The sequence below is a fragment of the Ochotona curzoniae genome, unplaced genomic scaffold (assembly GCF_017591425.1).
Source record: "Ochotona curzoniae isolate NIBS_2020 unplaced genomic scaffold, NIBS_Ocur_1.0 contig_1302, whole genome shotgun sequence".
Classification (NCBI taxonomy): domain Eukaryota; kingdom Metazoa; phylum Chordata; class Mammalia; order Lagomorpha; family Ochotonidae; genus Ochotona; species Ochotona curzoniae.
The window spans coordinates 16,408,744-16,435,804 of NW_024465035.1; the positions used below are offsets into that span (position 1 = coordinate 16,408,744).

Consider the following 27,061-nt stretch of genomic DNA (forward strand, 5'->3'; position numbering starts at 1 on the left):
CCATTATCATATAATTCTACTTGGGAGAACTAATAAGAATGAAAATAACTTAGATGTGGGAAGTCAAAAGGGTTCTTGAGAACAGACATCATATGGTAGCTAAAATATGTATTTTTGACTTTGAAGGTCTTTTACTTACTCTTTTTTAGTACAGTCTCCCTACGATGTTTTTTAGGGATTCATGTCTAGTTGGAATCATTTACATGTAATGATCATTTACACAAAGGATCAATTCAGCAAAACCATTAAAGTTATTCTTATTCATTATAGAATTTGCATTTATGTGAATCACATGTGATGACTCTAATTTGTGCTAAACCCCAAAGCAGTGAAGATAATGTTACAGTATAAGAATTAAAAGTAGGGTTATCTTTTATCCAAAAGCTAAGAATTGATTTGAGTAACAATGTTTGTGGGGAACACGTGTATGTGTGCGGGTGAATAACATACATGTGAGTGTACATATGTCCAAGTGTGCATAAGAGTGAATTGTGCATATCCAACCGTAAATCTCATGAGTATGTGAGTGCATGTTCATACGTGAGTGTGAGTGTGTATGCAAGTGTATGTTCATATGACAGTGTATTGCGCTTCCCCGCCAGAAAGACGATTTGACACATGGGCTGTGTGAATTCACAGTGACGCAGTGCTGATTATAATGGGACTTATGCTGTACTCTATAGAATTTTGACGGGTTTTGCCCATGAATCAAGCTGGATGTTTCAAAGGCGTGGCTTCTAGATGTCCAAAATAAATGTGGCAATGAGTCAGGCATGGGTGTGTGGGACAGTGGCAGAGATGCTGCTTGGGAAATCTTTGTCCCGTATTGCAATGTCTGGGTTTCAATCCTGACTGGCTTCTGATTCCAGCTCACTGTTAAGGCACATGTTGAGAGGCAATAGATTTTTGCCCAAGTATTTGGGTCCCTTTTCTCACATGAGGAACTCGGTGGAGTTCCTCATTTCTGGCTTCAACCTGACTGAGCCCTGGCTGTTGTGGTCATTTGGCGAAGGAACCAGTGAATGGAGAATTTATCTCTCTCAATCCACGAGTCTTTGTTACTCTGCCTTCCAAATAATACACAATAAAGTTAAAACTAGTGTTTTAAATTTACTAAGCAAACAAACAAATGATCATGAGTATTATTGGAGGCAATGTCCAGAAGAAATAATGCTAGACAAACACATTCTACTTGATAGAAGAAGCTGGGTGGTTCTTTCATGGAGCCAGATCTCACACAATCAGTAATGATCTGGAGACTCCAATCACCCTGTTCTGAGATCTTGGGTGTCAGTGGCTGACAGCATGTTATGTCAGAGACTGCAAAACCAAGTGCCAAGATCAGCATTGGCTGTCACTGTCTCCTTATGGCTATGCCAGTTAGACGAAATCTTACCAGGTATACTCAAAAGTCAGAGAGAGATTTTAACTATTTTTTTTTCTTGGTAGAGACAAGACAGTGTTAGAGGTTGTTTAGAGATTAAGAAATAAAACATAAAGAGAAAGTATCTAAAATATATTGTACACTTCACTTTGCACTGGGTGTGAAATGTGAAATCTCACGTTATTTATGTTCTTGCCCTTAATAGTTTCCCTGGGTAGGGGAAAATTGAGGTGCTGAGAGATAAAACAGCTTGCTTAAGTTAGTGCAGATATTAACTGTCAGAGCTGGAAGCGACTCAGCCAGACTCCCGGCTGATACTCTTCTCTCCTCTGCCACCTAACTCCCTTACACTCTGCCTGTGATGGTAGAAAAGCTGAGAGTTGACACAGTTTGCATCGGCTGCAGAGTTCTATTTATTTGGAAGGCACAATTGTCAACAATTATTTAAGAGTTGCCATTTGGAACAGTTGTTGAGATGCCCACATCCCTCAATAGAGTGTCTGGATTCAGATTCCAGATCTGCTTGCAATTCCAGCTTCTTGCTGATGTGCCCATAACAGAGGCAACAGTTTAGGCTTGAACAAGGAGGTACCTTCACCCAAATGAGAGGTCCAGCTTGTGTTCTAGGCTTCTGGCCTTGGTCTGGGTGGGAGCCCTTATTGTGGCATGCATCTGGCAAGTGAACCAGCGGAGCGGAGATCTCTGTCTCTAGCTCTATCCAAATCAATGTAAAAATCCAGGAGCAAATTTCAAAGTATGCATTATGGAGATGAAGTGAATGAATGCTACTCCTGACATTTTATGACTAGTGCACAATCCGAGTCCATGGTAACATAAGTGGAGAATACAAATGAGAAAGCAAGCAAGTTGACTGGAGAGGCCAGTCAGGGTGTATTCCTGGGAGGGAGAGGTGAGCTTTGATTCCACAGTAAATGGTACTGGTCAGAAAGCAACTGAAAGAAACCCAAGCAAATTACCATTGCATTCATGAAGAACTGAGGGTACAAGGCTACTTGGAAGGAGCCCTACCAACCCTTGCTGAAGCCCTCAGAAGTGGAAAGAGCAGCTCCGAGAGCAGGAGCTGATAACTGTGTCAGGTCTTTCCCTGGACAGTGAACACTCCTCTGCAAGGTGCTGCGATTTGCTAATGGTCTCCACTGCATAAAATATACTTCCTTAAGAAATTCATGCACTGTTATGGCTGGCGTTGTGACTGCCTGTGATGCTAGTCTCCCAAATGAGCACCTGTTCAAGTCCTAGTTGCTCCACCTCCAATCCAGGTTCTGCTAATGTACTTAGGAAGGTAGCAGAAGATGGCACACATGCCTGAGCCTCTGCCACTTATGTGGGAAACCAAGATGGAGTTCCACATTCCTGGCTTAAACCCCTATGCACAGGAAAGCATCAGAAGATGGTCCAAGTGTTTGGGATTTTACTAATTATATGGAAAACTCCAATGGAATTCCCAGTCCTTGCCACTGTAGCCATTTGGGAAATGGAACAGTGGTTGGAAGATCATTGTCTCTGACTCTCTGTGTCTCTACCTCCCTGTAACTCTTCCTTTCAATAAATAAAATGAATTTTAAGAAACATATGTGCTGGGGTATAAATCTGTGTAGTACTCTACCATTTCTATGGGGCTCAGAACACATCACCACTACCTTAGTGTTCTCTTTACCCATAACAAAGTGGAGAGAGGGAGCAAGACTGGAGATAAGATTTTCTATGACAGACCAGATGGGGGATAAGTACAGTAGATTTTAGGCTAAGAGAACCTGATGTTGACATTGACATGGGGCTTGAGCAGAAAGTGATATTCACTGTAAAGAGCGAGAGAGGCGGTAGACAGGGTGTTGTGCTCTTTCTGTTGCTAGACACAGGTCTAGACCATGTCTGGCCTTTAGCAGAATAAGCCATTCCTATTATTGAGCAGATAGATCATTGATGCTTGCTGATGAGTGATGACTGCTGGCTTCTGTGCCCCGGAGCTCACATTCCTACCTCTGTCTGCATGCTCAACTTCTTGGGCTCCAACAGATGAGGCTGTGGGTAGGTAAGAATTTTATTAAAAGGATTTAAAAAAAATCCTTATAGCTTGAGGAGAAGAAGATAATCCAGAAAGCCCCAGTTTGTCAAGGAATTAGACCAAATCCCTGAATCATTGATTTACCCTTTCTGAATCAAGTGCCTGGCTTTTTAAAAATGGGATCCTACAATCTCCTAGCAAAAAATGTAAGTGTGATGTATCACTCCAATCTCACCATCTGTGTGATGGTGACATTTCACCATTGCAAACAAATAGCCTTGTTTGTCTCATAGCAGACTGCAAACATTTGATTTGTGACAAGACAACTAGACATTTGATGGTTTACGATCAACTTAAATACGCGCACCAAGATAGGAGCAAGAGCAGGCAGCAAGACTGGGTTCCTCATGATCCCCAGCCATGCTTTGTGTATTTCTGCAATTACTTTCTTACGAATCTAATGCCTTCTTTCTCTCCTTCTCTCTATAAATCTCCTTCTCTCTATAAATCTGCCTTTTTTAATTAAAATAAGTTAATCTTAAAAAATCTGATGCCTTCAGAGTCATCTGCTATCATAAACCTGCAATAGTAAGTGCTTAGATCTTAACCCTTAGACATTCAGACAACAGTCTCCAGAGGACTCAATGAGATATACTTATTACAAAATTCTGCATCATCTTTGTCTTCATCATCAGTTGGCAATTTTGGCTCATCAGCTGAAGGCAAGTTGCCACCTTGGAAGTGAAGCCTACTTGAACTGGCTCTATACCGACTCACAGAGCTTTGCATGGGTCTCCCAGAACAGGGTCCCCTTGATAAATGCCACTTTCTCCTCTTCCATTATCCACAATACCAAACTGTTTGGGTCATGCTTATAGCTCTAACCACTGAGGTCAGCCTGACAACTGTGTTCAGGAATGGTGATGGGGAAAGCTATGAGCTTAGCTGTCTAAGGGAAACAGAGAAGCCTGACCTCTTCCCAGGAAAGGTCCCAGAATGACTCGCTGGCAGAGCTCAAGCGAATACTGTTGCAAATGTAACTTTGGTATGTGAGCCAGGGAGAGTGGCCAGCCCGGCTCCAGCAGGATAAGTATACCCACTGTGGACTGTCTGATTGGTGTCTCCCTGTGGAGGAGCAGTGCCAGGCTCATGCTTACTTTGATAGCATGTGGAACCCAAGGATTAGTGTCTAGCAGGAGCCTTCAGTGGATCTCTCTCTCTCTCTGCTTCTGGGAAAGTAGAATAGTAGAAGGCTGATGTCATAGAGGTGGGAGACCTGGCCCAAGAAACGACATAGCCTGGCGATTTGGGAGAGTCTAACCAGCTCCAGAGTGGAGAGTGGAGAGCCGAGACCTTGGAAGGCACCTGCAGGAAGTGAGCTGGGACTGATGACTGCCTGTACAGCATTCAGACAAGTGCAGTCCCCACCCAGAAGGAAGATATTTCCTCAAATCTCTGCAATTAGGCAGTTACCAGCTTGAATGTGTCCACCCATTTTTGCCAGGAAAGCAAAGAATGAATCTCCAATGGCTCTTTTATCTTGTTCTGGTTGGGAACTGCAGACACCATCTCCTAAGATGCTTCTGACTTTAGAGTCCCAAGTATGGGACAGCATTAAGGCTTTGTCTTTGAGCTGGCCATGGACGTGAAACCTAGACTGTAACTCGGCCAGCTGTTAAGATAGGAGAAATCCACCTGAGTTGTGATCATGGAACAGGTTCAGGGGCAAGCATTTGGCCTTGTGGTTCACTTGGGACATCTCATTCCACACTGGCGCAACTGGAGTTGAACCTTTGCTCTGTTCCAGATTTCAGCCTCTTGGGGACAACAGGTGATGCTCTGGTGTGTGGCTCCCTGAGACCCAGGTCAGGGATATAGACTGAGTTTTCAGCTGTTGACTTCAACCTTGCCCTCCCCTGGCCATTGTGTAGGCCTTGGGGGTGGGGAGGGGCAGTGAACCAATAGGTAGTAAATCTCTTTGTGCATCTATTTTTCTGTCTCTATAGCTTTTAAACAAACAAACAAACAAACAAATAATAAAAACACCAGGAAGGTTTAGGTTATCTCAGGATCAACAGAACTCACCTTGTTCTGCCAAAGTTTGAATTACCATCAAGAAGATAGTTCCCAGCTGGCCCTCATGCTTTAGTCTGATTGTCCTATCAATGTTTATTTGGGAGTTAAATTCTTTTTTTTTTTTTGTTTGTTTGTTCTCAATTTCCCCTGCCCCAGTAAGGATCCACAGGAGGCCAAGTATCATTTGCTCTGTGAAAATGCACACTTCTATTGGCTGTGACCTAAAACTCTGTTTCCCAAAGCATGGTCTCCCCTCCCCACCCGCCAGCAGCCTCTGCATTGCCTGTGGACTGAGCAGATGCAACGTCTGGAGCCGCATCCCACATCTGCTCAGTGAGAAGATCTGGAGGCAGGCCCAGAAATGTGTGGTTACCCAGCTCTGCAGGCTGGCTGTAGGAAACATAGGCAAGGGCATAAAACTGAATTCTTCTTATTTTTTTTTTTAACATAGGAAAACAGAACTTAAGACTTTGTCATTCTTTTTTTTTTCTTTAACGTATGCTGTTACCTCATTTCCAAATCTTCATTCTCCTGTGGTACAAACTTGTACAAGGCAACATAGGTGTTCATCTGTAATGGGTCTTTGGAGAGAGGTCCCTGGAAAAAAAAATAAAAAAAGAAAATTAAGGCAAGGAAGGAGGAGAAAATTAAGAGAGGAGAGAAAAAAAAAAAAGAGGACGTGGAGAAATTACTGCAACATAATTTCAGTTACGTGTCTTAACTTTTTAAGCATCATCAAATCTCTTACCTTTAGGGTAATTTTTGATTTCCTAACTGAATTTGATTTCATGGAAAAACATTTGAAAATAATTATTTGCAGTATTGTAATTTTCTTCAAATACTTTTTTTCTCTCTCATGAAAAACGATACATGGTTGGAGTTGCAAAGATCCTCTCTAAACAAAGAGGGATGTGGGAGAATTAGCAAACAACTTCTACTTCCTAAACCTGATGTTTTATTAGCTGGCCTTAAAGTTGGTGCCCAGCACATCAGAGGAAATTGGATATATTCAATTACCTCTGTTACCAAAGATCTCATTTATGTGGACAGAAAGAACTCGTGGACTTTGGTGTCTGAGTTTATGTAATAGAACCACCAGCTACTGTCAATGAAACTTTGTCATAACTACCATCACAATGACCACTGGTGATAGCTAACCAGATGTGTTAGGCACTGCGTTACATGTACCAGTACACTTGAATTTCATGATAAGCCTATTAAGTTTTACTATTATTCCCAATGTATAGATTAGTAAGGAGATTTTCAAGTGTCAAAGCTGTTAACATGAATGAAATAATTTTATATAAACATTGATACTTTATATTAGCTATATTACATATTATGCAATTGCATAGTACATCTAAATATATAATAATATACTGGGCTATGTATCTATATAAATACACCTCATAGAAATAGAGGTGTTCTTTTTGCTTATGATTCACTTGGCTATTCAAAGCTGAAGTATATTGTACCATTTCATTCTTTTAATTCTATATGAAGGTATAAAATATAATGTGTACTTATATACCATAAAGTATAGGCATAAGATATACTTCTATAATATGCACATATAGTAAATATAGAATCTTCCAGAACACTCATTGAGAATGCCTATTTTGAAGAAAGTGTGCTTGGTACTCAATTTTTTTTTGCACAAAATTGATTAACTTCTCATTCCGTTTTCCAGAAAAAATCTGAAGGACCCTTAGGAATCAACTTGTATGCCACAAACAAGCACATATCAGGGACAAAAAGGTGTGCCCTACTGACCCTTTTTACCTGTTATGAACTGTGGCTTTCTGTTATTTTTTTTTTATGTCACCTATGAGATGACACATTCTCCATTGTCCTATTTTATTCTCTAAAAATGCTGCTCTGGGACCCACTAAACAGATTTCATGACCCCCTTGGATGGTGGTTTGATCCAAGGGCTCCCGTCTTCTCTATTGTTTGTGACATCCATAGATACCTGGTGGTTAATGTTCTTTGCTTGGTCTCTGAAATCATCGGTGCCGTTTTCTGGATATGTAAACACTGCAGGAGACAAGAGAAAGCAAGTGCTTCAGGAATCCAACAGCCATGCTTTGGAAGCAGGGTTGAACCCACAGTCTCTGCTTCAACACTCACTGCTTTTACCCGACCCTTCCCGGCCAGCTGGTGGTGTCACCCTCTGTCACCTTCTTGTCCCCATCTTCCTGGCCTCCTCACGTGTTCCCATGACTTCGGTATCTGTGGTGAGCACTAACTCTTTCCACTGCTTGCCCTCCTACAGCGCTGCTCCTCTCGGGAGCAGACACCATACCGTTCACCTTGGTTGAAAGTATCAGCTAACTAATGAGATGAGGGTGGCTGATGTGCAGTCTTATTTAATTACATGCAAATTGCCTTCCTTAAGTGTTGCATTGTTTAATCTGCACTCAGTTCTTCATGTTAGCTTCCTGGTGAAGGCTTTATTTTCTTTGAAGGACTTGCTTATTTATTTAACAGACAGAGAGATAGAGAGGGAGACAGAGAAAGAGTTATCTTCCATCCTCTGATTCACTCCCCAGACGACTGCAATGGTTGGGGCTGGCTCAAAGTAGAAAGCAGGAATCAGGAATTCCAAGTATCCCACTTGTGTGATATGAGCCCAAGTCGTTAAACCAGTATCCCCAGTATCCGCTGCTTTCCAGGTACAGTAACAGAGTGTTGTAGCACAGCGGAACAGTCAGGATCGGAACTGGTGGCTGATCAGATACAGGGGCTTAAAGTGTGGGACCACAGGCTGGCCGTTTGATAGCTATGTTCTATTCTGCAGATTAAAATTTTGCTTTTAAACTTCAAAATATTCCCTTGATGACTCATTGTGCTTGCATTGAGGCTAAGTGTTCAGTTTTTCTTAGAATACATATGCTGTTCCCACAGGTTTACAACACCCTTCTTAGAGCACAAGCTTCAAGACAATTGGAAAGGTTTGTCTATATACACACAGATATGGGTGGTCCCTCATGTGTACTGAGTCTCTGCTTTAACTAGTGTGATCAGCCAAATCTATACTGATTACCAATGTCATAGCTTTATCCTTGTTATCTATAGGAAGTGGTCTTGAAAAAATTGATGGAAAACATGTAGTATAAAAGAAACTATAAATGGATTTCACAACGTTTTGTGCTCAAATAAATTTATCTTTTAATTCCATGTCCCATAAACTTTTGGAAGTATTTCCTAAAGAAAAAGTGACAAATGTCTCCAAGTTTATATGATTCCGTTATATAATCTGTTATTTATGTGACTTGACCTTTTAAAATAACATTATTGGGCCTGGCTCTGGTGGCACAACGGATTAAGCTGCCATTTGTGCTGATGCTGGCATCCCATATTGGAGTGCTGGTTTCTGTCTAGGTTGCTCTGCTTTCAATCCAACTCTTTACTAATTTACTTGAGAAAGCAATGGATGATGGCCCAGGTGGTTGACACCTTCCATCTGTGTGGGAGATGAATATGGAGTTCTTGGCTTCTGGTTTCTGCCTGGCCCAGATCTAGCGATTGCTGGCATTTGGGAAGTGACCAACACATGAAAGACCTCTGTCTTCTCAACTCTCTCTGTTGCTCTGCCCTCCCAGTAGGCAAATAAATCTCTCTCTCTCACTCTCTTTAAGAACATTACTGTTTTATTGTTCTTCTTGGTTTCCCTTAAGATGATCAAGAAAGTATCAATAGTGGCAGGGAAACATACCTAGAAACTTCTGTGAACTATCTCATCAGTGCACTGATGAATCTCTGTGTCCACCATCTATGAACCGGTGGTGATGCAGAGTATGATTCAGAATGGGAGGTCACGTGCTCTTGTTCTCGGCTGTAACACCTCACAGTTTCAGAGCCTATGGCAATGGCAATGACCCCATTACCCCTTGGAAGCCCAAAAGCAGTCACTGGTGGAGCTCTGACTTGTGCACAATGAGGAATGATGGTTTAGTTCTGTGAACTTTGTCTACTTCATTCTTTGGCCAATTAAACGGATGTCAGAAGACCGAGAAGTGTGGACATACATCTATCAACCCCTTTTCTGATAATGTGTATCTATCTGAAATCTGCTGGTAAACACTTGCTTCCGTAAGTGTTAATACTGGCGTTTCTAAAAGAATGTCAAACATTATGGAGGTATGAGAAGAGAACCTTCCTCCCAAATTCTTGGTTGACACTAAAAAGGAGTATATGCGATGTTCAATTTGGACTGATTTTACAGTTTTGTAATTTCACATTATTTTAGGTCTTTTTTTATTTGTTTAATGAGAGATAGAGGGAAAGAGAAAGAGACAGAGCAACATGTTCATTTGCCAATGGCTGTACTGACTGGAGACTGTTCAGGCAGAAACCAGGAGCCTAGGGCTCCATCTGGGTCTCCCATGTGAGTTCCAGGGTCCTAGGTACTTGGATCTCCATCTCCTGCCTTCTCAGTGTCTTAGCAGGAAACTGGACTGAAAAATAGATTTGTAAAACATTTTATTGGGCCAGGCACAGTAGCCTAGTGGCTAAAGTCCTCACCTTGCACATGCCGGGATCCCATATTGGCGCTAGTTCATGTTCTGATGGCCCCACTTCCCATCCAGCTCCCTGCTTGTGGCCCGGGAAAGCAGTTGAGGATGGCCCAAAGCCTTGGGACCCTGCACCTGCTTGGGAGACCCAGAGGTAGCTCCCGACTGCTGGCTACAGATCGGCTCAGCTCCATTTGTTGTGGCCACTTGGGAAGTGACCCAGAGGATGGAAGACCTTTCTGTCTCCCCTCTCTGTATATCTGACTTTCCAATAAAATGAAATAAATTAAAAAAAAATCTTTTCCTTTAAGTCATTCTTAAGACTGACTTGAGGACAGATGAGAAAAAAGAGAAATCGATTTTACTGAAATCTTTATCATATAGCTTTTATTTTTATGCCTTAAGCTCTTTTGGCAAAAATGATCTGCTAAGTATTTGAAAAAACATTTCTGTTAAAAAAAAGTTTTAAAAAGTTATATATTTGAAAGACAGAGCATCAAAGAGAGGAGATGAGAAAGATCCTTCATTAGCTGTCTTACTCTTCAAATACCCACAACAGCCACGGCGGGGCCAATCCAAAACCAAAGGCACAAACTAAATTTGAGTCCCTTATATGGATGACAGGAACCCAATCACTGGGCTGCTCCTGCTGCCTCCCCAGGTGCCCACGGACAGAAAGTTAGAACTGGAAGCTGAGCCTGGAGTTGGACGAGGCCAGTCTCACACAGAATGTGGTCATCCGAGCAGCGTGTTCACTAATGCACCAAACACTTTACCTGAAATATGAATTTTTCCAATGTCACAGAAACAATGGACACACCCTCCAGAAGAGTTTCTCTTTTTCCTTATTCTTTCTCTTCTGTGACCCGAGAGCCATGTGCACCACTGCGTTAATCCACTGAGTGAAACAGCAAGGAACACTGTTGGATTATCTGATAGCTACTAGAAGTTTAGGTCCTGGGATATTATAACTTGGCTTTTGTATGTTACCTTTTAAAAATCCATGATTGAAATTATTGTTGATGTTATGTTGCGGCTTTAAATTGATCGGGATGATATTCTGCTAGCTCTGCCTTCGGACCAGAGATGGTCTCCCCAAGAAATCGCTGAATTTATCTGGACAATAAGATGCTGGACTCTATGCTTGGTATACACTTGCAATGAAAGAATCTTGACTGAATTTGAGCTGTAATACCGTAACAAGGTGGAGGAATCCACCATGGGGGGAGGACACGGGGAGGGGTTGGGGGAATCCCAGAGCCTATGAAACTGTGTCACATAATGCAAGGTAATTAATAAAAATAAATTTAAAAAAAGGCAAAAAAATTTTATAAAATCCATGATTGGCTGCAGCTGGCTGAGGTTTTGTTTCTGATTTCTGTGTCGCTTCAGGAGGGAGACGGGCCAGTGATTTTCCGTTCTCAATGCCTCCTTGTTTGGTTTGGGAGTCAGGAACACACCAGCCTCATAAAGCACCTTGGAGAAGGCTGCTGCCCATCCTCCACGCCACTTTCTGTTTCTCTGAAACAGCTTATGTAATCTGGAAAATTTCTACCCCTTCAATGTTTGGTAGAATTTACTTATAAAGTTGTTCAAGCCTGGTATTTGTGTGTGCGTGTGCCAAATTGAAAATATTGACTTTGTTCCTGCAAGAATGAGTAGAAAATCTAGGTTTGCCATGTCCTTCTCCTCTGGTGTCAGATGTTAGGTACGCCCTTCTCGGTGTTTGCTCGTGTGAAAAACACTTTCGAGTTTATGGGCACAAGTTTGGTCATGACACACTCCTGGTTTTCTTTCAATTTCTGTTCTGTTCTTCTCTTTTTGTTATGCTCTTTGATATAAAAACTGTTAGAGATCATCAATTTTATTACTTAAAAATATCACTATTTTTTCTCATTTCTATTCTTTATTATCACTTTATTTTTGGGGGGGGTTTATGCTAAATCCTTTTCTGGCTTTGTAAGTAATGGTGCTCAGATGTTTTTTTTTTTAAATGTTTTAAATTTCTGTTTTTAAAAGAATGATTTATTTAGGAAAGAGTTATAGAGAGAAAGAGATGAAGACAGAGAGAGAGAGAGATCTTCCATGTGCTGGTTCACACTGTCCAGGTGAGCACAGCAGCCAGAGTTGGACCAGGCTAATGATGCCAAGGGGATGGAGTCTCTCCTGGGACTTCCACATGGGTAGCAAGGGCTGGTACACTTGGTCCGTCTTCAGCTGCTTTTCCCAGGCCACTAGCCGAAGCTAGATGGTCACTGGGACATCTGGGTCCCAAACACATTGTCCAAATGACACGCTCATATTGTAGGTAGCAGCTTAACATGCTAGGGAGCAGTGTTGGCCCCAAACTTATTTATTTATTAATGTGGCAAATTTGATCGCTTCTCGGCCTTTTGGCTAAGCTCGAGTGTAATATAAAAAGTTGGAAGCTAAATAGTTACAGCTAAACAGTCAACTGTTTTACTGCTATTTCACTAATTTTGATAATGTACTATTTTCTTTTATTTTAAATGCATTCTGATTTGCTTACCGAATTCCATTGACCCCTGAGTTTTTTTTTTTTAAAGATTTATTTATTTTTATTGGGAAGGCAGATATACAGAGAGAGGGTGAGACAAAAAGATCTGGGATCCCAATGCATGCAAGGTGAGGACTTTAGCCACTATGCCATCGCACCAGGTCCACTTTTTTTAAAAATAAAATTATTTGTTTTTATTTTATTTTAAGTCAGATATATATAGAGAGGAGGAGAGACAGAGAGGAAGCTCATCTGTCTGATGATTCACTCCCCAAGTGACTGCAATGGCTGGTGCTGAGCTAATCCAAAGCTAGAAGCTAGCAGCTTTCTCCAGGTCTCCCACATGGGTGCAGGGTCCCTAGGCCTTGGGCTCTCCTCAACTGCTTTTCCAGGCCACAAGCAGGGAGCTGGATGGGAAGTGGAGCTGCTGGGATTAGAACCGGCGCCCCCATATGGGATCCTGGTGCTTTTAAGGTGAGGACTTTAGCCGCGTTGTACCCAAATCCTGGCAGCTTTACTTCCCCTCCAGCTCCCTACTTGTGGCCTGGGAAAGCAGTGGAGGATGACACCCCAAAGCCTTGGGACCCTGCACCTGTGTGGGAGATCTGGAAGAGGCTACTGGCTCCCGGCTTTAGATCGGTGCAGCTCTGGCTGTTACGGCCGCTTGGGGAGTGAATCAACGGAAGGAAAATCTTCCTCTTCATCTCTTCCCTTCTTCGTACATCCAACTTTCCAATGAAAAGAAATCTTAAAAAAAATGTCTTCACATGTAGTGGATATGACTATACTATCCTTTATGAATATATATAAATAGATGCCAATATATATATTGCTGCATTTTTTCAACACTGATTTAGCACTCTCTCTGTGTGCATTTTTGCTTTTGATTTGCCCACAGTGGCTTTCTCCCTCTTTGCTTTCCTGTCTGAAATATCCCTTAAACAAACTACAAACAACAACGATAGCAAAAACAAGGACTAACCCTTACTATAACTGATTTCCTAGATGGTTATGAGCAGTAGGTTTTATTTGAAATGTCATCCGAACAGCTTTCTCTTCTGGCATCTTGCACGGGTTTGTATCGACTTTCACGCTGGGTACATGTGTTTCACTTCCTGACATTCTGCATGTTTTTATTTTTCACACACTTGCTGTGTGTTTGCCTTTTGTGTTTCCCACCGTCTCTCCGATCACTTTCTTTTGAGTTGCTTGGCTTTTTTTTTTTCTTCTCATCATTTAATTTTGTTTACTCTCCAAGTTTGAAAAGTTAAATCTGTATTGTATTCTTCTAGTGGCTATCTTGGAAATTTTACGAAGCTTATTTTTAACTAAGTTTGAAATGAAATAATATGTTTAATTTTTTTTAAACAATAGGAGAATCTTTGAATGCCTGTTCCCTGAATAAGCATCAGTGTTCTAGATACTGTTTTATTAACTTTTAAAAACAGGCTGTTGAAATAAAAAAAAAATTTCATTTTATTTGACAGGAAGAGAAATAGACTCCCCCTGACCCCCGCCACACACACACATCCATTCCATTTGCTGGTTCACTCCTTAAATGCCTACAGGAGCTGGAGGTGGGCCAGGTTCAAGTCAGGGGCTGGACACTCAATCCGGTTCTCTGATGTGAGTAGCTCAACCACTTGAGCCATCATTTGCTGCCTTTCAGTGTGAACTTGAATAGGAAGCTGAATCAGAAACTGGGTTGGGCCTTGAACCAGGTGCATGGATATGAGAGGCAGGCATTACAAGCCATGCTTTAACCATTGCTACAGTGCCTCTCCCCTAGTCCAGTCATTTTAGACTTAAGATGTAGCCACCTGTTTGCTACTGTTTTGCTCTTAATTTCTTCTTACTTCTGAGTCTTTCCTTTAAGGCTGGGTTCTCTTCTTTGAAATGTATTTTGTGGAAAATTTACGTTAAGACACTGTCTTAAAACATTGTCTTAAAAACACCAGAGAGGGGCTAGTGTTGTGACATAGAGGATTAGGCTATTGCTTAGTAGTCTGGCATCCTACAGGAGTGCTGGTTCTGGTTCCATCTGCTCCACTTCAGATCCATCTCCCTGCAAATGTGCATGGGAAGGCAGCAGAAGATGGTCCAAATGCTAGTGCAGATGCCACCAAGCTGGCTCCAAAGTCAGGAGCCTGGAACTCCAACCAGGTAGCTTTGCTTTTTAAAATTATCTTCCATGTTTCTTTTATCTCATAGGTCCCATTGCTTAGCTACCATGAATATACTCACATTTCTTTGCTTTTGTATTTCAATGTGTTAATTCTCTCTTCAACTATGTCTAATATTCTACTAAATATATCAATTCATTTTAATTAAAAACTCTATACTTAATGTGCCTTTTATCCAAATTTTCATGCTTGATTTTGATAGTATATTGTTGCTTTGTTGTATTTCTTAGTTCTTTTTTTGTATTTTAAGCATATATAACTGTCTAACATATGTTTATTTAATAGCTACAGCATACAAAAATCTCTTAAACTGATAATAAAATGTATTGTTTTTCTATCATTCATTCAATATGGCTCAAGTTCTGATGTGTTTGATGCATTTTTGATTGTTATCTCATGATTGTCAAAACTTTATTCTTGAAAAGCTTTTGATGTCTTATGTCTGTCATTATAGAGAATTTAAATTTACTCCTGAAGGATGTCTGTCATCTTTTCACACTTGGGATACTTGAAACAAAATGGAAATTTCATTTAATTTCGCTTTTCCCATATAGGTAGAATAAACTCAGGCTCTAAGTACAAAAAAGAGTTCCCTCCTCCCCCTCATCTCCTTCTTTCTTCCATTGTCCCTCCCTCCCTCTGTCCCTCCCTCCCTCCATCCCTCCGTCCCTCCCACAAGCCTAGTTTCTCTTCCCTTTCTTTGTGTTTCTTCTGTCTGACTCTCCTCCTTTTTTTTCTCCCCTACTCTTTCTTTCTTTTTTTTCTTTTTTTTTTTACTTCTTTATTGATATGTCAAGGCTAACACATTGTATTTCGAGGCAAGATACTCTCTTGTCTTGGGATCTGATGAAGGTTTTTAGGATAATAGCATTTCCCCAAAATGTTTCTTATTTAATCTTTTACCTGCACACTCCAACAAGTTTTATGTTCTTTGTCACTCATCCATGAGGTTTATTATTACCCAAGCTGTACCACTGGGGAAACGTCAAACAAATATTTCCGTTAGCTGCCCGTGTCTTTGGATTTATGCTTTATTGCCATTTCTAGACTTGAAGCAATGGCCATATTTTACTGCCAGCTGTGCCATGAATTTACTAGAAATTTCTTTTTGGCTTTTTCTTTTTCATGGTAGTTTCAGGAAATCAAACTGGGAAATCCTTCTATGAATATTCTGCTTTCTACAGTGTTGGAAAGGAACTGTGAAGACATCTTTACTTCCTCTGGATGCTATGTCTTTGCAGAAATACGTTAGGAGCACTTAAATCTGTAATTTAGGAACTGTCCACTGGAGGGGGACAAGAACCAGGGCAGTGGCCAGTGGAATCATTAGAACACCTGTGTGTGTGTGTGTGTGTGTGTGTGTGTGTGTGAGAGAGAGAGAGAGAGAGAGAGAGAGAGAGAGAGGCAGATGAACACTCGAGACAAGAATCAGTGTCTACGAAAGACAATGCCGCTCTGTTTTCCAAATCTGAGCTTGTCATTTTTTTTTCTGGGAAAAAAATTTCTTCACTTCAGTGGAGAGTGAGGTAATTTGGGGTTTCATAATATCCTTAAGTGCATATGATTAACCCAATCCATTTGGAAGAACATTTCTAGGAATTTGTATTGCTTGTGTCCTGTACTCTTTGATTTTCTTCCAGGAAAATTAGGATCACATGCAGTCATACTGAAATGCAATTATTGAGGGCAGCCGGTAAAATTATTATTTGGCAATTTGGGCTGCAAGGGGCAGCCAGAAATGACTTGCCCTTCTGTTCATTACTTTGCTATCGGGAAAGTTTCTAGCAGTTACACCAAAGGGGAGGGCTAATAACCTCTCCCATCTATGTTTATGATGTGTTCAGGCATGGTGTTGAAAACCGCTGGTAATACTAAGACCTGCTTGAGGTCATTCAGAAGAAGGAAAGCAGAAAGAGTGTCCTTAGAGGTCAAGGGTGAGAATGATGTTCTCTTCACAGAAGGCTTGGAGATATTCCACAAGGAATTTGGCATAACCCCTGGCTGGGAGATACAGCACCTGTGTATAGTGTGTGTGTGTGTGTGTGTGTGTGTGTGTGTGTGACACAAATGAAACATGTAATGATGAACTGATTGAACAGCATCCCCCCAATGCTGCTTCTGGAAAGCCAGCACCCTCCTTCCTGTGACTGGGCAGACCCATGGGAAGTTGGACCAAAGAGGTGGGTGTTTTCTCCATTTGCTTCTCAAATTACATGGACATGGGATTAAAAAGAATCAAAGGAAAATGTTTTGAAGCAAACTGCTTCATAATTAATCCCCCTTGCTTCTAAGGGTGTTTTTGTAAAGAAAGTTATTGCTAATCAAAGGAATTGCTAATGGGTCTCCAAAGCTTTTGGGGGAGATTTATGGCCAGCTAAGGTCTTTCAAGATATCTCTTTGAATAAGGCTCTGAAAACATCCCTTAACATATAAGAAATTTGGACTTTGCACGTGTCACTCTGAGGGCTATTTTCCGTATCTATTTGGTATGGATGAATATGTGTGTATGTGTGTGTTTGCATTAGAGGGAAGGAAATCAGAAACAATGGCTTATTTATGACGCTTTAAGAATTCATGTCTGAGTTCTGATTCAGCAGTTCTGGGAAAGCCTTCAGGTGCTGCTCATTTGTTGGTCCAGGAGCCATACCTGGAATAGAGGTCCTATGCTGTATCACTGATGCTCTACGACCCTGTGCTTCATAGCAGTGATCCCTAGGTGTAACTCTCGACACGATAAAATCTATGGAATCCATCCTTGGAGAGGAGAAATCCCAAGGCCAATGGCAGCCTTAACCACTCCATCAGAACAACTCAGCCAGGAGGTCTAAGTGGTGGGCACCTGCTCAGTGTAGTTTTGAGAGGAAGCAGGTGGCAGCTGCTGCCAGACTGAACACCAGGTATATGAAGAATAGGAAGTCAGGGTGGACTTTGGGACAATCAACCAGTTAAATGGAGTTCTTATCTACTGAGCAGAGATAGCCGATGTGGGTGTGGGAGGAGGGCTGAGAAGCATGAGAGCTCAGTTGAGGTTTGTTCCTCTGCATCCAGAGGGCCGTGTCCAGGAGGCTGTCGGCATGTGGAGGAAGTCGGGAATCCTATCATTGGAGATGACGTTTGGGAGTCATCCATGTGTGGATGGTGCTTATATTCAATATGCCATTCATGATCACAGAGGTTGTGTAGGCCTTTTTAGATTATCTTCACTTTGGAGTTGAGGTGATAGAGATGAGGCTAGGTCACTTCTTCAAAGCTATGTCATCACTAAGCAAAGTCAGATAATCGACTTCCAGGGATGCTGGTGATGAGGGGGCCAGCAGGGTTGCTGGAGGGAGGAGTGTTGGTGGAGAGACTGAGAGCAGAAGTCAGGCTTGGGAATGAGCAGGTGGTCTGATGAGAAGTTGCAACATGCAAATCTGGTTGACAAAAGAATCTCCAGCGTCTGAGTTCCACAGGTGTTGAAGGACTCCAGTTGCTGGCCAAATCCAGCTGCCAGAACTGAAACATCAGACTACATGGGCTGGAACAGCAACCCTGCTGTGTTACTGCCTGCTGGGAGGATCCTCTGGCAGCTGACACTCTCTCATTTGTCTCTCTAATGGCACTGCAAAGTGCTCAACAAATGTTTGCATTGATCTAAAAGTACAGTTTCCCCCATGCGATGCCAAAAAATCCTTCCCTGAGCAGTGAGCTTTAGCAGATGTGTGTAGGCTTGGCGCCGGGGCAGGACTGGGGCATGGTAAATACTGATGCTTATTTAAGAAGGCAAGACAGGGAGAGCAGCTAAGCACAGGATGTCTTGTGGGAATTGCCACAGACCAACTAGAGAGGACACATAAGCAAATTCCCTGGGTGAAGGACACAAAAGCCATACCTTGTTAAAGGCAAATGCTGACAATGCATGGTATGAAATGCATAGCTTCCAGGCCGGAAAGAGCAGGGGTGAAAAGTGAGGGGACAGCGGCATATCTCCATGCTTGGCATGTGGGCATGGGGGCCTGTAGGGCTCATTTCTGGCAACCAACATAACAATGGAGATCAGGACCTGCAGGCTTTCCAGCTTGTAAATAACCTGAGCTCAGGTTTTATGGTTCATGTGCTTTGGCCGGCAACAGTAGGTATTTCACAAATGATTTCCGATAAATGGATGAAGATTAAGCTGTCATTGAGGTTAAAAAAAAGAAAAAAGACTCAAGGAGAAAGTATCCATAGGGGCCTGGTTGTATGTTATTAAGCTCTGGTTTTCGAGTTGGTTCTTTCTTGGGGCCAATGTGATGGCACAGCAGGATAATCATCCATCCCACAGCACTGGCATCCTATGTGGTCACTTGTTTGTATCGCAGCTACTCCACTTCTAATCCAACTCTCTGCTTATAGCCTGGGAAACCAATGTGAGGATGGCTCAAGTCTTAGGGACCCTGCACCCACGTGGGAGACATGGAAGAAGCTCCTGGCACCCCGCTTTGGGTCAGCTCAACCTGGACATTGTAGTTATTTGAGGGGAATGAATCAGGGAATGGAAGACCCTTTCTCTGTTTCTCTTTCTCTCAACGTAAAATCATCCTTTCAAATACAAACAGATATACACTTCTTAACGCTCACAAGCAATAGGAGGGGACCAGCGCTTAATAAATCTTTTAGCAATCATTGCAGCATTATGTGCCTTAATTCGTGAAGAGATTAGATGTTGCTATTATGGATGTATGGCTGGCTTGTACACACCCGTTGTGGATAAGTGTAGGTGTCTCTGCTAGGGAGGAAGTAGAGAGTGGGAGGCCCACAGTCTCCTCCACTTGTTTCAGGGGCCTTAGCTTTAGCATGAAATTGCTTCTCTGTGGCATGGGTTACTCCTCGGATCTGCACCAATGGAGGACATCATGCATTCACACAAGAGCTGAGAGTGACTCCTAAACCCCGATAGAGCCAAGCCCATAGGTATGGGAAGTCGGGAGACCGAACTCAGGGAGAGTTAAATCATCAGAATGACCAGAAAGCACTCCCAGTTTACCTCCAGAATGTTGAACACTGCCTGGGTGAAATTCCAAGGCAGGCAGACCGGCAGAAAGAAGGGCTTGCAAAACCACCTTACCTGCCTGCCGACCCTGACTTAGGTGATGCTCACGTCTCTTGGGCAGCTCCCTACTCACCACTGTTGCTGCGTTGTCTCAGGTCGTACCCGCACGCTGGCCCGTCAGCCTCTTCAGGAACCTCCACGAGGTCAGAAGTCTGGGAGGAAAAGGGAAACGGCAGGCAATGAGCAAAGAGTAGTGCGTCAGTGAACAGGGATTTTCACGCCAGGAAAAGACCTCAGAGGGAATCCACCTTTCTCTTAAGAATCCCACCGCTACAGTGTTGTCTGTTTAGCTCGTGTCCTTGAGGCTGTGTGTGTCCTCCTGAGAACTCCGCTTCCCCAGGGGTTGGTGACAGACTCAGACCTGACTGTGGAAGGTGCCTGGTGAGCAATGGTGACCACATAGATGCCAGGCCGTAGTAAGCCTCTTCTCAGGAGCAGAAAACAGAGAGAAATCAGAAAGCTTTCCCATATCTTTTTACTTGAAATTTCCAATAATACTACAGATCGTAGAGAATTTAAAATCATAATGACAGAGAAAAAGAGCACCGGTGTGGGATGGATGACATGGGTTCAAGGTAAAGACTATCTCCACTACTGCAAAAATCAATCAATTACAGTGGAATACATACTCCACTATCTTAAATAAGCCATCCTCATCCTGCCACTTAAGTTACAGAAATCATGGTAAGAATAATGATACTTTGAATTGCTATGATTCCTGATTGTTTATCATGTGCTTGGCTTTAATCTCAGGTATTATAATAATTTTATGGCAGACCCATTTTCCAGGCAAGAATCAGAAACCCTGAGAGAGATCAGTAACTTTAGCTGGTGCCCCATAGCAGCTGTAATTGGTGTAAGCCCCAGGCAGAGTCTCCAGACCTTGTGCCCTTCCTTCAGGGTGTGCTGGAGCAGCCCCACAAGTTAGTAAGAGCTTTCATGGCCACTACATTAGTAGCATTAACTTGGTTCTGGCAGGAGGATTTACACCACAGGAATTGGCAAACACTACCACTGAGGTTGTACCACCGCTCCATGCTCAGTGGGTCAACATGTGCCAGCCACATGCCCTGGTTTCTGTTAGCCCGGCTCTTGTCTTCAAAGGAAGAATTAGGGAGTTTTTAAGAAGAGTTGCATTTAAGAAGCATAATTTCTATTTGATTTGAGAGGAAGGAGATTGTCCTTCCTCCCCCGCTCTCCTAGTTAGCTCTAGACCACCGTGCTCCAGAGGGTGGCTTTTCCTTTCTTTAATTCAGTTTTAACATTTTTCCAGCCTCTCTCACCTTCTCAATGTATCAGAAATCAGAACAAAATAAACTCCCAAAGGTCTCTAAGTCACTTGCACCCTGCTCCTTGGAAGCTCAAGATCCCTGTACAGGTGTTTCTTGCAGAATTTCATCCTGTTCATGCTGGCATGTGAAATGGAAAGTCACTCATAAACCAGCCAACTAACTCTTAAAATGATATTTTTGCATATGCTTTCTGTTAACCTTCCCAAAGCCATCAAACTGTTTATGTTCAAGAACATTTGAAAGCATATTAAAGAGACCGTTTGGAAACTGCCAGGCATCAACTTCATGACCATGCAAAAGAAAAATAAAACGCCTCTGCATCCAGGAAGATATAAACCTACAGCACACAGCTTTCCTCTGTGGAAATCTTAGCTTAAGGACATCACACTACTAGTCCAATGACCGAACTTCATTATCATTTGACCCTGAAGGAAGAAAGCAAAAATCATTTAAAGAATCCATCCCTTGCTTCTGTTTTTTTCCACTGAAGCAAGTTGGATGTCAAGACAAGAGTGAAGTGACAGGTATTTAAATGGAATTTGTTTTATTTTTATCTCCCTGCAGCTCTCAGAATAATGCCCTTACAAAGCAAACACCAACAAATATTTACTCATGGAGCCAGGCAGCCTCAACCAGACACTGACGAATGAACTCCCTACTGACATTCAGAAATCCTGCATTTTGCCCCTAAAACCAGTGTATTGTTTCCAGATGTTGTTAGGTGTGAATCGGGAATGAAAGCAAACTGAATATCCTCATGATCTCTCTGATGGTCTTTCTGCATCTTAGCATCTTAGCAACTTGGGAGACTGACCCAGGCCTTGCCCACTCTGCCGTGTGTTTCTGAGGATGTGTCCTTGTTGTGAGCTCCTCAAAGTTCAGAACCATAGAAGCGGCCACCTGCAGCGAACGTGGCTAGATCAAGGCAGACCATCTCTGCCCTTCCACCAACGCTAGCCTTAGACAAGCATGGAGATGCCTGGCTCCGGTGGGATGAGACAGCGTTTGCTCTCACCAGAGACAGGAGAAATGCAGGGCTGTGTAACATGCAGGTCACAGTAGACCCAGGTCTATGCTTTGGACAGTTCTATACATGTTTTTCTCTTGGATGGCTGGATAGTATTTACAAAAATCTTGATTAGTAAGGGTTGCAGCCAGAGGCAGCTCTTCGTGGCTTTGGGAGAAGCGACTCTGGCAGGAATGTCCCTTTTCATTACCTCAACCCCCCCCCCCCCCCGAAATCATGGGTGGTTAGGTAGAGGGTTCGCATTCTTTAATCTCTGCCCCAAATGTCAGACTTCACTTGCTGGTGCCACTGTGAAAGTGTGGACCAAATACTGTTCTCATGGAGTGGGATTGAAGGGACAATGAAGAAAGAAAGGGAAGGGTTGGCGGGGGCTGATTGCGTTGGAAGCAGATGATAACTTTTTAATTCAACTGTCATTATTAAGCTTTAATGCATGGCAGAATTACCTGGAGGCTTTGTTAACATAGGGACCGGACCATCTGACTCCCCCAACTCAGACATTTTGATTCTGTAGATCTGAGGGGGAAACCTGAATTTGCATATCTAACAATTTCCCAGATAATGCAGATGTTGCTGGCCCGGTAGGTTACTCACCAAGACTACCGCAGCTGGAGGTCTTTCTTAGGCAGTCACATGTTTGACTGACAATGCTTTTCTTTAATTAGTTCCCTGAGTATTTGGTGACTATCTACAATGGACCAGCACTGAATAGGTCTAGAACTGTTCAGCTTATGGGCTAGTAGAGGCCCTGGAAGCCTAGACAAGATGAAGAAAGGCAGAACCTGGGCCTCGGTATTGTTGCAAAGTTCTGCAGTGAGTTCTGATACCCCCCTGAGTGTGAGAATGCATCACTGAGATAAGGCAATGGAAATCAAAAGATGCTGAAGAGAGGCTGAGGAAGTGAGAGAGAATATGACACAAAAAAAGTGAAAATCCTCAGACAGTCTCTAACTCACAGTAAAAAAGCTGTTTGCTGTGACTTCTATTTACCTAAGCAACTCAGGGAGGTGGTATCTGTAGGGAGGTGGAGACAAAATGTGGCCAGAGAATGCCCGCAGAGAGAATGGCAGGAGCGATGCCTGGAGCTTAGGGCATGATAACTACAGCACTGGATGTTTGTGAGTTTTGAAGTTGGTCTTTTAGAGGCCCCTGGTAATTCTTCCTCATTCTTCCAGCACTTCTTGGGTGTTCTCTATGTGCCAGGTAACCTGCTGGCTCTGGCATAATAAGACAAATGAGTTGTGGTACATAGTTACCTTGCTCCTAGCTTGGTTTTGAAATCCATGCCTAGTTTTTCTCTTTGAAGAGCCTATCCATGGTTAGATTTCAAAAACTTTTTTCACTAAAATAATCTTAAGTTTTAATTCTATTTTCCACAAATTCTTGAAGTATTTTGTATATTTGCATACAAAATTAATCCTATCCATATGCCCTTTGCCTGTTTTTATCACATTTAGCATCATTTCTATCCTTTATTTTCAGGAAATGAATTTAAATGATCATTATCATCTGGACTGCCAAATGATAATGTCATTTTCTCTGGAAATCACCAAGATTCAAGTATTTTTAAAATGTCAAAGAGTATGTTCTCGCTATTGTGAGGTCATGTCTACTGAAGGAAGCTAAATTTCCATTTTTACCATGAAATTCTTCATCCCCCTTATACTATGGTTATTATATAAGTAATCCATATATGCTATGTTCTTATTCTTAATAATACAGGATACAGCAGATGAAAGTGTATTCTTTAAAAATGTTAAACATCGCCATCAGCATCTATCCTTTTCTCTCTTGATTTTGTCTTTAGACATAAACTGTGAATTTAGAGTTATGTCTTCTGCTTTTGTTGTCCTGGACAGTAGTGGTGAAATGCGGGCTTCTCAGATTTTCAGGATAGAAGGAAAAACTAATTGGCATGAATCTTAGGAAAAAGAATCAAAGTTATTTTCAGTTTTCCCCTCTAGGAAACCAGTGGAAGGGGGTGGCATTGTGGAGTTGTGAATTAAGCTGCCACTTGGAATGCGGGCATTCTGGATGCTCCACTTCTGACCCAGCTCCCTGCTAATGTGTGTGGGGAAGCAGCAAAACAGGTTCTAAGTACTTGGGCTCCGGCATCCACATGGAGATCTGGATGAAGTTCATGGCTCCTGGGTTTGACCTGGCTCACCCATGACCATTGTGGTTATTTGGGGAGTGAACCAAAAAATGGAAAAGTCTCTCTCGGTCTGCCTCTTTTTCTGTAACTCTGCCTTTCTGAAGAAAGGAGAAAGTAGTAGACTCCAAGAATACAATATTTGAAGACAGTTTCCAGATTCACATTGTGGCATCAGTCAGAGCATTTACAAAGCTATTGTCCTACCTACAATCTCAGGTTATCCTATGGATGAAGGAGCTGCCTTGGCTCAACCCCTGAGAGCCCTTCCCAGGTGTCTGTTCCAACATTCATCCAATGATCTATGTGTTCTCATCTTGGACTTTGAGAGCGCTAGTGGGTCAGAGTATGGACAGGCTCATCTGAGTCCTGTCTGGGAGTCTCCAAGGTCTTTGGCAGTGGAATGCGTAAGGCTGAAAAAGCTAGCTTGAGTGGTCATGTGCCCTGGAAGGTTCTTTCTTCATGCACAGGGAGGATGACTTTGAGCACTGGTTGCAGAATTGCTCAACATCTTGGTGAGTTAATAGACATTCTGTTTTATAATCAGATCCCAGGGATGCAGCTCAGATGAAATAAAATGTAGGAGAGGCATTTGGGAAGTGCAGTGTCCCATTGGGATGGATGACTGAGTCAGAGGTCAATTTCTCTGGTGGTGCTAGTTCCTGCATGAAAATAAGGGATGCACCTGTCTTAGAGAGAAAGGACCAAGAATATGCTATGACTACTGGGAGCCTTGCACTGGGGTGTAGCCACAAGGAGAACTAGACACTTCCATGTCGTCCCCTTCTTCTCTCCATTTCTTTGTGTTGACTCATGGGCTATCTAATATTGGTGGGAGGGTAAAGAACAGGAGATCTAGGAAAGAGTCTAGGAGTTTGAGGCCCAGACAAAGTCTTTGATCAGGAAAGGAATATGATGCCTGGATGTCAGCCACAGAAAGTTAACCCTTAGTGTCCCAGAGCGTGTGGGTTTCCCTCGAGAGGTTTTCTGGCTCCCTAGAGACCCATCCTTATGAGATGGTGCGGGGGAACCCCCCACCCTGTGACCAGCCCTGCCAGAGACCACCAAAGGCAAGCGCAAGGGAGGGAGACAATTACAGAGGTTCTGTGGGGTGATTCAGAGCCACTGCCCGAACTGCCCTTCTTCATCCTCTGGGCCAGGGAGGTGCCAAAGCGGAGGGTCTCGTAGACAGGGTCCACCTTATTGCCACAGGCTACAAGAGAAGAGAAGATTCATCTGAGAAAGCTCATGAGCGAAGCCGGCCAACCCCTTGTCACATCTCCTGGCTGGATGAGGTCAGCCCTGTGAGGCAACCTCAGGGTTCCTGGTGAGACTGGGCTTTATGCCACCAGGTCTTCTCCTCACCCCACCATGCACCCATTTTCAGGGTCCCTTCACTGCACCCGACACTGCTAGTAGGAACTTGGCTTCCAGCTCTTCCTAATGGATTACTCCTCTTCTTTCTTTACCCATTCCCAGAACTCCAATTTCTTCCCATAGTCCACTTTTCTTTCCTTTAAAGGGGAGATTCTGCTCACTGTGACACAAAGCCTGAGATACAGTTTGTAGCAGGAGGCAAGTGTTCTTTTTTGTTTTTTCTAATTAACATTGCCAGATCTCATGAATTTCTAACAAAAAATATGGGGTTTGTGAATTTCTGGTTTACAAAGTGTCCTCCTAAAAAGGCAAAAATGAGCACAGAAATTTGCAGAGAGAAAACGATCACATCAGTTGACTGAAGTATACTTTTAAAGAAACCCAAGCCACGCATGTTTATAAATAAAGATATTCTTTGGTTCTCACTAAACAATAGCTGATGTTAACTGAATTCCCACTCAACAATGGTGGTAAAAAGTATGTATATTTTTCTATGACAGTGAAGAAAGACTGTAATGGAAGTTCCTATTTTAAGGGATTTGACTGGTGGAATTACTTGTTCAAAGCCAACCAGCTGATCAGTGAAGCAGCCGGGCTTTGACGTGACATTATAGCTTGCTGGGCTCCATGTTCTTTCTACTGCTTGGTGCTGCTGATGGCTGGGAGAGCAGGGCAGCACCTGTGGGGACTTGAAACTTTTATTGTCTTCATCCAGGGGAGGATACTTCCAGGTCTTACCAAACCCAGGTGCCCTGGGAGGACAGCAGCCATTGATGTTGGCTTCACTGCCTCAAATTCTTCAGCCATAAATGTCCCAACTCACCAATGGGCATAACTTCTTTAATGCATCCAAACTGCTCTTGGATGAGCAATGGGGAGCTGTAGTAACGCCGAAATCCCTTTGGCTAGAGGGAACGAGAAAGGAAAGGGCTTAATGTTACCAGAAAAAATACAGAAAAAAAAAAACACATGAAAACGCTAAAACTCAAGCAAATTGAGGAGTGGGTATTGTGATGCAGCAGATTAGGGATACCCACATCCCATGACTGAGGACCATCTCCACTCTGCCAGCTTCCTGCCAATGCACATCCTTGGAGGCAGCAAATGTTGACACAAGTACTTGGGCCTCTGCCTCTCATGTAAGTGATCTAGAAGAAACTCCTGGCTTCAACCTGACCCATACCAGGCTGTTGTGAATACTTAGGAAGTGAATTAGATGATAGATCTCTCTCTCTTTCTCTTCTCCACCTTTCAAGTAAAAATAAATAAACTTAAAAAAAAAAGAATCACAAAGAGAACCAGTTCATCTCTCCCAGGAGTGACATGTCTTTTTCATTCTATCACTTATCACTGGCTAAAAGTTGGGAGAAGGAATTGTAGATGACTGTAGTCAATTTAATGTTTCCTCCAGAAAGCAAGCCTTCGCCCTGCCTTCCCT

General features: G+C 42.7%; 1 protein-coding gene across 2 annotated transcripts in view; it reads right to left on the reverse strand.

Moving 5' to 3' along the window:
* STAC (SH3 and cysteine rich domain) overlaps positions 1-27,061 on the reverse strand; it is a 132,036-nt gene that overhangs the window by 19,707 nt on the left and 85,268 nt on the right. The window contains exons 4-8 of one of the 2 annotated variants that reach the window (XM_040965418.1): positions 26,447-26,528; positions 25,344-25,459; positions 19,849-19,927; positions 7,459-7,523; positions 5,995-6,083 (exon numbers count right to left, since the gene is read on the reverse strand). In XM_040965418.1, the coding sequence (XP_040821352.1) occupies positions 5,995-6,083; positions 7,459-7,523; positions 19,849-19,927; positions 25,344-25,459; positions 26,447-26,528 (431 nt within the window). The remainder of the gene's footprint in view (positions 1-5,994; positions 6,084-7,458; positions 7,524-19,848; positions 19,928-25,343; positions 25,460-26,446; positions 26,529-27,061) is intronic. The other variant, XM_040965428.1, reaches the window with a different exon arrangement.